General features: G+C 39.3%; 1 protein-coding gene across 1 annotated transcript; it reads right to left on the bottom strand.

Annotated features, from left to right (window-relative positions):
- Positions 1 to 5,988: 5,988 nt before the first annotated feature.
- Positions 5,989 to 10,005, bottom strand: LOC128502946 (uncharacterized). Its single transcript, XM_053472915.1, has 2 exons — positions 9,844 to 10,005; positions 5,989 to 7,199 (listed from the first exon to the last, which is right to left on the bottom strand). Exon 2 carries the CDS (start codon positions 7,176 to 7,178, stop codon positions 6,261 to 6,263), a length of 918 nt encoding a protein of 305 aa, XP_053328890.1. The 5' UTR covers positions 7,179 to 7,199; positions 9,844 to 10,005; the 3' UTR covers positions 5,989 to 6,260.
- Between the last annotated feature and the right edge of the window lie 1,620 nt (positions 10,006 to 11,625).

The raw sequence follows: 11,625 nt of genomic DNA, 5'->3' as shown, positions 1-11,625 counted from the left end.
CAAAAACAATTCCCACTGACTATCATCAGGATTTCTCATTTGTCTATGCTTAAGTTCGTTAATATCATAAACCCTGAGTTTCGATACATGAGTTAAAACTTCAGTTTGTCTTTCACTCAAGCCTAATTGTTTTTGAATCCATGTCACATTTAATAATGTGGTATCAATTTGTTCCCTTTGAAGGGTTAATCTCATAGCTGTTAACTTATTAAGTACCATTAAAGCTCTTAATTCTTCTGCTAAAACAGTAAAATCTGACATCGCAGCAGATATAAAAATTATTAAATGATCTTTTAACAACAAAACTTTCTTTTTTAACTCTTCATCATTAGCATCGGAGACGTAGCTAATAATAGAAACAGCATCACTTAGCAAATGACCAGTTGTTATTGAGACTTCTGCATTATTTAACAACCGTCGTCTCGTTAACAAAACATTTTCACATTCATCACTTTCTTGTGTAATGTTGTTTTGATAATGTATATTTTCAAATGTGTTATTTGTTCCCCACACTGCTTCAGCATATGGCATATCAGCGATATTTTTTGTTTTACACTGTATATACTCACATGGTTTGTCGTCAGTACCAATATATACGTTCATTTTATCCTGTATACCTTTTATCACAGTTTCCACATCATATATGGTGCTGTCTGTCAAACATTTCTGAAACAGGGAGTAAACCGTATAATTTGCTTTAACAAATTTAGATTTCTGTACGCACCAAAAACCAGGAAGTCCGCTGTAATGTAAAAATCCTTGGTCGATTTGTTTAGGCTGCCACTTGAAAATATTATCAGTCAAATTGTAAAAAAATGAACAAGAAGTGCATCTATAAACCTGTGAAGGAATGTTTGGATCACATATTCCTTGTTCTATCAAACTTTCGTAAGTAATACCACACGGATTACCTTTTCCTTTGCAAGAGTGACTAAAATACGATGTATTCAAAAATGAGGGAAATCTTGGCATTGTACAAATATCCCATTCCGTCAGACTGCGAAATAACTTTTTCCATCCTTTTGCCTGCCACTCAGGGGGTAACGCCTGTCTCTTTAATTCACCTGTTTCCGGATTTTGTACCTCAATATATAATTTCTTCATCAAGGCGTCATAGCCATCATCATCATAAAGTTCTGGTTTCCACCATTCTGAGTAAAGCAAATTAGAACAAAAAACAGCACCTTTATAAGGTCTTACACCTCCAGGAAATCGATATTCCTCCTCTTCTGCATCTTCCCAAAAATCAATACGTGTGTCATTCCTTCTGAAGGGGACAAATCCTTTTTGAGTAGTTTGTCCTGTATTCAAATAAAAAATAGGATAACCTTTATATGTTACCTTGTCCTGTGTAGTACCTGGACAGGGACACTGATCAGCTTTTATTTCCGGTGTTGGCCAGATTCGTACACCTTGAAAATCAACAAAATAACAATGTCCAAGAGAAACATAACACATCTTTTCTCTATATGTTTGTTGTTTCCGGTGGTCCTGTAAAGGCAACTTATATGGCAGGGTAACAGCTTGTACCTTTTTCATCTGGTCATCTAGGTATAACTTTACCAGAGCACGTCCTTCATCAGAAACAATTCCAGCCGTTTTTGCAAGAATATTAGAGTCTATAAGTACCACTTGGGATATACCCAGGACTTTCTTCTTTTCCACAATAGGTGTTGGATATGGTTTCCAGTACAGACCTTGTTCAAGTCCTGTAACCTGTACATTCACAGGAACATTATTAGACATCAAAGCTCTTTTATGTACATGTTTAGCATTCCCAATACCTGGATGAATTTGGGTCTGATTCCATGTCAGGGTGGTTCCAGGGCGTTGTGTGATAAAATACCACTGAATGCGAAGAATTGCAACACAGATTGTAGTTATCAACAACAACAGGATGAAAAATGCAAGAAAAAAGTAACCCAGTTTTCTCAGACTTACTGGGGTCTTATTGTAAAATCCACAGACATGTTTTTGCTTCAAAGAAGGCATTTTAGTGCAATCAGGTATATCAATGAAAGTCTCTTTCTCACCTGATGTCTGCACATCTTCCGTGGCACACGATTGATATTCAAACAAGGTGTCCTGCTGGTTTTCCTGTGTCTGCACATTTGCCATGGTCAGCCATTGAGAGTAAGTTAGAGGTGGTTTCTCCTCCATACTGAATATCACAGGATAAAGGAACAGGTTTTAAATTGTCAATACTCACAGTTCTTTGACGGCCTTGTTTATCAACTATAATAAAAGTCCGTTCATTAATAACAGTTTTAATCTCTGCTGGAGGCTTCCAACGTGGTCGTAAGGGCTTTATAATAGATACCCTCTCCTGGACAAAGTGGCCAACCTGTGGAGTCCATGCATGTGTGGTATCTGGTGCGTACGCAGGGTGAGACAAAGCGTCTCGCAACTCCTGTAGAAAAGATAATTGTTCTAGTCTCCCTGGTGCAGAAATAGAAGAGTCAACAAAGTCAGTATTCATTGAAACACCATACATCAATTCAAAAGGCGTTTTACCTGAATTTGAAGCAGGAATATTGTTAATACCTAGTTGTACCTGAGGTAACAATGGGTACCACTGTGTGGGACGAGAATACAACAACTTGGTTAGGAGTCGTTTTATTTCGGCATTTTTCCTTTCCACAACCCCACTACTTTGAGGATGGTAAGGGGAGCTGAATTCCCATTTAATACCTAGGGCACGAGCCCACTCTTGGGTTTTCACAGCTGTGAAAGCCGGACCGCCGTCCGAGTGTAAGATCTTTGGTTTTCCAGCACCTACCAAAAAATTGAGACAACTAAGCGTGGTGTTAGAATTCGTAGCACGTACGGGGTACAACCAAGTAAACCTAGTACAGGCATCAACACATACTAACACATATAGGTAACCATGAGAAGGTGGCAGTGGACCAATATGATCAAGATAAATTAGATCAAAAGGTTTGTTAGGAATTTCTTTAACAATATGTGGTGGATTTTGATGGTTAGGATTGTTAACTAACAAACATGGTTTACAATTACCTACCACATATGACACCGTTTTTCTCATATTAGGCCACCAATATTTTTTCTTAAGTGCTTGAAGAACATTGTCACGTCCCAAATGTGGATGACCAATACTTGCATGTGCTTTATTGGCAATTCGAACCCTTTCTTCTTTAGGTGGAAGGATATAATCAATTTCTTTAATAGTGACAATACAGTGTTCATCTTGCACTTTATATGCATATATTTTTGGATATCCAGGTGGATTAGGTCTGGAATCATCCAAACAGGCATTTAACTCTGCATCGAGACTGGCTGGTTTTGCTTGTGACCTGGTTTTAACTTGGTTCACAGCATATTTTTGACTAACAGCTTGTGCGAGAGAATCAACAAGCTGATTACCCAGTGTGTGAGCAGACGAACCTAGCTTCCTGTGAGCCGGTTCATGTACGATTTCAATATCAGGCTTATGATTGAGATAAGCAGAAATTGCTTTCCATTTCGCAATATGCATTAACGGCTTCTTTTTAGCCGTGAGAAAACCATTTGATCTCCATATAGGAAGATCTTCATTAGCAGATCGTGCTAAATAAGCAGAATCAGTAACAACAAGAACAGGACCCTTATCACTTAAAGCTTCTTTTAATGCAAAAACCAATGCATATATCTCAGCATATTGTGACGAATGATCTCCTATCGGGAGCTGCCAAGTTTTTAACAGACTCATATCCGAGGAGTATTTAGCAATGCCTACCCCCGCAGATCTATTAACCCCTTCCTTGTTGGAGTTAACCGCTGAACCATCTGTATAATATAGATAAGTATAGAAATCAGTTGGATGCTTTTGTGCTTCCCACTGAACATTATTATACAATGTTGGAAGATCATCCAACATGGGTAGCGTAGCATCATACACAAAATGAAGCTGGGGGTCTTCGAATAAAGTTAACCATTTTAACCATCGACATTTAAAAGCCCTTTTTTCAGGGATTGTTTCTTTTTTTAAAGTTGCGAGTGAAGCAACAGAAGTGTAAATATAAATATTCTGACCTTGAGCTAAATCTCTAGACTTCAACACAGCTACGGTGACCGCAGTAAGTAACTTCTCTAACGGCAAGTATTTTCTTTCTGTAATTGTAAATACATATGATAAAAGTACAATCGGAACAATTTCAGTAGAATTGTAAATACGTATATATGCTGCCTCAGAAGAAATACTAACATAAACAGATAGCGGTTGTGTAGGCTCTCTTTGTGTTAAATAATCAGCATTATTTACAGCTGTCAACAAATCTTGTAAAGCTTTTTCCTCCTTCATATTCCACTGAAAGGGAGTTTTAGTTTGTTGTGATCTTATTTCTCGTGAAACAGCAGCATGTAATGGTGCTATTAGAATATTAAAATTTGGAATAAACAACATTGCGTAATTAAAAAGTCCGATAATGCTGCGTAATTGTTTTAAACATAGGGGTTTGCAAAACAACTCCATTTGGTCCTAACAACAATACACGGATTAAACAGTATCTAGCTCCTGATCCCCAGGGACCATACTGTATTTCAAGTGCTAAAACTTCATCATTTTGCACATCTCTGCCTTGTTGCAATCTGCACAATGAATTTAATCGCTGTATATCAGCAAAATTATTCGCCATGATATTGAAAGTACCTTCCCTTACGTATAAGAGGACCGCGGTATAAAATATATCTGGGTAATATAAAAAAATTAGAATTCTCGAGCCCCACGTTGGGCGCCAATTGTGATAGGTTCACACCTTTCCTCCCATGTAATGTCTTAAAAAGAGGTTATTCTCCACCCTAAGTGATAAGTTACCAAATTTCAATTTTATACATGTGGATAGGTCTCACATTCAATAGATGAAATCGTGAGCACAATTATAAGAAAGGACTGAGAATTCAAAATAGTAATTATTTATTTAAAAATAATAAAAATTACAGAAATCCAAAATTAAAACAGAGTATAACATAGAATGCCTGTTAAAGCTTATATGCATAAAAAAATAAAAATAAACATACCAGTCAGTCTCGATATGAAGTCTAGCTTCAGTCTCTCGGTCTGCCCCAGAGTATAAACAAAGGTCTACATATATATAAGATTTTGTAACTAGACCCGCGTATCGCTACCTCAAAAAGAGTACTAACGGTCATAAAAAACTCAGGAGAGAATCAGGAGAGGAAAATCACCAAGGCCGAGCTGTTGATCATTTTTACAGAATAGCCAAAACATTCTAATCTTAAAACATTAAAAAAATCTTATGTAACAGAAACTACTAGTACTGCGTAGTTAAATCCTTAACCTTAACTTCTACTGAGACCTGTAACAGTCATTAACCTTAACTTCTACTGAGGCCTGTAACAATAGAAAGTGATGGCAGATAAGAAGCAGTAGGCCCATCCAGTCTGCCCAACCTCTGAGTACTTTCCTTTAGTACCTGCCCTTATCCTATATCAAGCTTGGCCTTATGCCTATCCCATGCTTGCTTAAATGCCTTTACTGTATTAACATCTACCACCTCTGCTGGAAGGCTATTCCATGCGTCCACTACCCTTTCCATAAAGTAATATTTTCTGATGTTACCATTAAACCTTTGCCCCTCTAGCTTATGTCCTCTTGTTGTGGTAGTATTTCTCCTTTTTAAATAAACTCTCTTCCTTTATCTTGTTGATTCCCTTTAAGTATTTAAATGTTTCTATCATATCCCCCCTGTCACGTCTTTCTTCCACGCTATATAGGTTAAGATCCTTTAACCTGTCCTGGTAAGTTTTATCCTGTAATCCATAAACCATTTTAGTAGCCCTCCTCTGCACTTTCTCCAACATTTCTATATCCTTCTGGAGAACATTAGGCCCCATAACTTTGAGCACAAGTAGGCAACTACAGCCATGCAGCTGCCAGTCCATTTAGGTAACCCCTGTAATAAAACTGTTAATGCAAAATGGCACAGAAGCCTGCCCATTGCCTAAAACAAAGAATGGCTGTTAGTAAGGTATGATGCAGAGTACACTATTTAATAGACCGATACATTTTAGGGAATCCAATGCTTGGCAAGAGAAGTATCAGCAGCAATACTGTTACAGTGTTTAGGGAGGAAAAGGGATCTATTCTGTAAAGTTCATGCATGGCAAGATAGCACTTTAGCGAATATATGACAATGGCAAATGTAATACCAAATTTACTCTAGGCCATACCCATCCCTCAATTGGGAAAGATTTCAAACATCTCTGGTCACAGATGTATTTGAAGTAATAAATCAATGGAATTAATTGTGAAAACTTAATTGATAAAAATTTGTTATTGCCTTGGCCAAAGCCACGCCAAATCTAGGCCGCTCACTACTTTCACGGATCCATTTTGGCAGCTCAATCTGGATGGCATCCACTTCACCCCTTAGTTTAGACCCATGTGTGCTGGTAATATAACCGCCTGAAAAGTAGTTACCCCCATTGGGTCCTGGATTTGTTGGGGAAGGAACACAAGCATAGTTATTATTCTGAGCCTCTATGAATCTGCCCAAACTTCTGCTTCCCCTAAGCAAAGTTCCAAAGGGAACGTCAGGCAGCTGTTTTGACATAGAATATATTGAGGTGTCAGAAGCCGAAAATGTCCCAGAGTCTAAGTTTGCTTTTGATATGAGATATCCCAACTCAATCCACTGCTCGGGATGTCCATGTCCATGGATGTCGATAAGCAAGCCCCTAGACATACGTGACTTTGCTATACCAATAAAATTCATGAATTCATCCCAAGCTTGATCTGCTTGGGAAACACCGAAGGCTGCTTCTTCCTTGTCTCGGTTAGCATCCAATCTGGAGCGTGCCAGGTGGTTTATTACGACGTGAGGACAATATCCACCAGTGAGGGTACAAATCTCCTTTGCCAAAGTCAGTGTGGTTTCTAATGTATATAGATCTTTGACAGTAGACACCTTGCAATTAGTTGAATCCTTCACGGCTCCTGTGGGGCAGTTATGGGTGTAGAAGCAAGTCTTAGCGACCTTGTCCCAGCAACCAGCGTCTCGAGCAGGTATCGTACTAGGTGTTAAGGATCCTCCATGAGGAACCGTGAGGATCAAGCTCATGTTGCCCACTTGATATTCTGTGTATTTATTTTGACCAAAAATGACATCTTGGGCGTTAATTGTATGAAGCAGAAAATACAGGCCTAAGATGAACCACATTCTGCCTGGAAGCTGAAGCTCCTATAATAAAGGGAACAAAAATGCATCAAGTGATGGTTAATTAACACTCCTTGATGTGTAAATTTGCGAAAGGCAGGTATCATGCAATCAAGATATTTCACTCATTGACTTAAAGCAAGTTGATAACTGCTTAAGTAATATTTATGCTACATTTAATAATATACAGTATTTAAGAAAAAAGTCTCTCTCAATTGGAGGTAGACGAGTAGCTCTTCAGATGTTGTGTAACTATAATTCCCGTTATTCACGTGTATCTATTTTAATAGTAGCTGGAAGCAACCCATCGTCTACCTTCTTCCAAAAGCCTGGGAAACGTCCAGTCTTCCAGTAATCGCTGTGTTGCAACTAACCTTATTTTCAGCCAACTTCAAGGAATTTAAAAACAGACTGGTCTCCGGCAGCCTAGTACTGATCCAAAATATTTATGAAGGTGGCCCTTTACCTACCCATACGTAAGCCTTCTAACAATAAAGAATGGGGATACACAGTAGATAATCTTTAACAATGGAGACGGGAGAAAACTATTCTGAGACGTCCCCAGCCTTCACTTCATTCTGTAAGTCATAGGTCCTTATTAAGATGTTTTTATGGAGAGCATGCGCTGAATCCATTGAAAAACTGAAAAATCAAGAAGGGCTGAACTGGCCCTGTGTAATGTATAATACATGAAATGAAAGAAAACTTCCTAGTTTAATTACACATCATACAGGGCCAGACAAATTCTTCCTGCAGCAGATTCTTATTGAAGGGTGGGCTTTCATAAAGCATAGAGGAGTCAAGGAGCTTAAATCACAACCCTCACATGCAAAGTCTTAAGCCAAATCTCTATTTAGTGAATTTTTTAATATTGCTCTTGCTCATGACCTACCCAGTCTCACATACGCTAATCACATCAGTCTCACTCAGTGCCCGAGACAGAAGTATAACAAATGGAATTTTCCCCTTGATTTTATACATATATATAAACTTACAAGAAACATAGCATAAGCCCTATTTGGCCCATCTATTCTGCCCGTTTCTCCTGCTGTAAAGACTCAAACCTTAATCAGTCGTTGGTCTAGTCTTAGATTCAGGAGCCATATGCCTATCCCATGCATGTTTTATTCCCTCACTGTATTAGTCTTAATGCACTTTTTTATCTACCACCCTTTGATAAAGTAAAATTTCCTCACACCTTCCAGCTTCTCATAATGCCACGTGTCTGTCCAGTGAAGCTCCACTTACCTCTCCGCGCTCACCGCTCAGCTATGTATGAACTGGAAGCTGTTACTAACATAATTATATCTTTTTTTGTTTCTTTACAGCTGTCCATTTCTCAAGCTCATATGTGTAATCTATTTCTTTTTAGAGATCATCACAAACACCCGATATCAAACAAGTCTTGCTGGGTTTGGAGCCTGAAGGCCACTGCGGTTAATAATTATTCATTACAAAAAACAAACTCCTAATAACAAAAACATGCACCCCTATAATTATATTTTGTTTATTTATGGGCAAGACCTGCAAACAAGAAAATAATGAGTATGATAATAATTTTTATAGGTGCCTGGGCAGTATACATCCTACTGGAACATACAGAAAAGCCATATGTTTTATAATGATTCACTTGTAAGAGATTAAACTGTCATTTATGAGTGTAGTAAATATTTTTAAAAACTTTATAATCTCTAGGGGAAAAAGTTTTTTAACTCGTTATTACACAACAGCACAGACATTTGTTTATTTTACAGCTGCGTGGGCTGGTCAGTGGAGATCAGAGGATCTCTCCAAATGGCCCTTGATCTCTACTACCAGCAAAAGTAGAAAAAGGAAGCAGCTACCAAGAGTAGCAGAACAGTGCGAGAAAATCAGGACTGTCCTGGGAAAACTAGGACTTTGAGGAGGTATGCCCATATGCATACCCTAGAACTCTCCAGGTTTATGGATCACTCTGCTCTTTCTCCAGGGCAGGGGGCACTTATCTATACCCTCTCTCCATACCTGGGAAACTGAGACCTTCTGGGCTCCGGTTACCTGGAGCCTACCCTTGCGAGACGAGGCCAGGACTGCCCATTGATGTTAGCATCCCGCTGATGCCGGTGAGCGGTCCTAATGACGTCCGTGGGTGGTCCCGATGACGTTGGGGGCATTCATGATGACGTCCAGGACGGAGGAGTTGGGTGTCGACCCGGAGCTTCTCCCGGTCAAACCTGGAGAATTCGCAGTTATGCCTTCTCTCAGAAGAGGAAAAGCTCTGGGTTGCCGGCCTTGGGAAGCTGCCCGCTATGTCTGTATACTTTGCTGATGACATCATACAATGATATCATCATCATCTATAATACACCTACGACTTTACAAACAGCAGGTTGAGAAAAATATACGAAAAAAACATAATCGGACAATGGTAAGTTATCTATCGCATGTTGGCAGCAGGATGACCAGCTAAATATATATAAACGCACAGAAGGGAATCAATAGCTCAGCAACATGTGAAATGTGCAGAATACATGCCTATTCTGGGAAAAATGGCCGATTTCATCACTCTGTTGCCAACATGCTATAGATAATTTTCATTCTTTAGTTAAAATGTCTTAGGAAAAAGGGCTTACCTGGTCATCCCTTGTTGGCTGGTAGATTTTGGCTAAAAAAAAAATAATGCACTTACAGTCGCCTGCGGACACTGCTCTGCCGTCTGATGATTTGTAATTAAGTGACCTATGTCCTCACAGTGTCTGGTGGTTTCCAGCAAAGCCGTGTGGACGTCCTGCTTACAGATACAAATCTCAGTCCCCAGCACCCTAACAGAGTGACCGGTTGGCTTCTTTAACCATTTATAGGCTTACGGAAAAAATAAATGCATCGGTTAAGGGGCAAATCTTATCACTAGATTCTAATTTATGAATTGATTTATACAAGAGTTTCCACCATCCACCGGATTGCACCAGCTCCAACCAGTGGCTTGGACCAAAGACTAATTTCCAACTAAAACTAGGTTTTTGCTCCACATTTGCGTACACGGAAATACCTTGGTTTGTAGAAACTTTTACCAAGCCAGTTTAGTTTGAAAAAAGTTGATCCAGCATTGCCATGCATGAGGATACAATAAAGATCATATCTCTTCACAAGGCAAATACATGGTATTGTTTTTTTCAGAACTGAAACCACTAAGAAGTATGGAAAATTGATTTACTACACCCAAGCATGGGGAACTATGCGTACAATTTTTAGCATAGGGTTTATGACGTGTAACAAGTAATGTTTAAACAGTATGACCTTTAAGCTCCGAAAGATTCAGAATATACATTATGTCATATGTTTGAGGAGATCAGCTAAATAAAACAGAATATTTAACCATCCAGGTGCAATTCATCCAGGTGCAAGGGTAGTATTTTGCTTGCTTCAGTAGAATCCGGCAGGGGAATCTAACTCTAAACACCAATGTATGCAGCAATCCTATCATGTGCCAGTGTCTGCCTGCCCAGACCCAGTGCTCTACTACTACTGCACCCCTTTGGCCATCCTTTTTTCTTTAATTTCTATAACATTGGGAAAATTCAGTCCAGCTCCACGGGACTTCATATGCCACCAGGGGGCTCGTTTGGCATCAACCAGCTGCCCTTCATTGGTTGATGGCAGAGGACCCCCCTACCGGTGACCAATAGAGTCGCTCTTTCAGACTTTTAAAATCCTAGCGCCAAAGCTGCTGCCTATTTTTACCATGTTAACCCCGTATTAACCCCTGCTAAAAAGAAATTAAAAAAAAAAAACCCGAAAAACGTACACAAATATTTGCCCGAAAAGAACATGAGAATGGGGGAATATTTGAGGAAAAATATATATTTTTTTACCTGAAGACAAACACGAAAACTTGGCCAGGGCCCAAGTCTAGCGTGCACAATTGATCACACGCTGGCACGTATATGGTGATTTTATCACTATTATCTGCAAAAGGTTATATAACAATGGAGGGTACAGTTTAATGTTAACACATTAAAGAAAAATGCATATTCTCTGCGAGGAACCCTCCTCCTCCTCCTCCATAGCCTGACATTGCTTGCTATATGAAGCAGCTGCTTCAATAGGTGGAATCCTTGACTTGTCATTATTTAACGATACAGTTAATTGTCATCTGCATTCAAGCAGGAATATTAACCATAACATACTGGGGGCAAAAGAACCAATTAGTAGGCATTTGCTTGCTGAAGTATCCATTTAAGATAGATTGGTTCCCATTTACACGATATAGATGTATAGGGAGATACAGGCCATGAGCATCTACCACACCACTTACAGCTCTCACAGATTCGCGCCATCTGTACTAGGCTGCTCCCTCATAGGCTCCAGTCAAGCTCTCCAGTTCGGCCATCTTTACTAATGTCAGGCACGGGATTTCCGCATACCCTCCTTGCACCCTGTACAACATATCCCTGAGGATTCAGTAATTATC

Source organism: Spea bombifrons, chromosome 8, assembly GCF_027358695.1.
Source record: "Spea bombifrons isolate aSpeBom1 chromosome 8, aSpeBom1.2.pri, whole genome shotgun sequence".
Lineage (NCBI taxonomy): Eukaryota > Metazoa > Chordata > Amphibia > Anura > Pelobatidae > Spea > Spea bombifrons.
This window is presented reverse-complemented; position numbering and strand designations above follow the sequence as displayed.

What these genes read in the sequence shown, in the direction of transcription:
- LOC128502946 (XM_053472915.1), bottom strand. Translation starts at nt 7,178, where the DNA reads ATGTGGTTCATCTTAGGCCTGTATTTTCTGCTTCATACAATTAACGCC.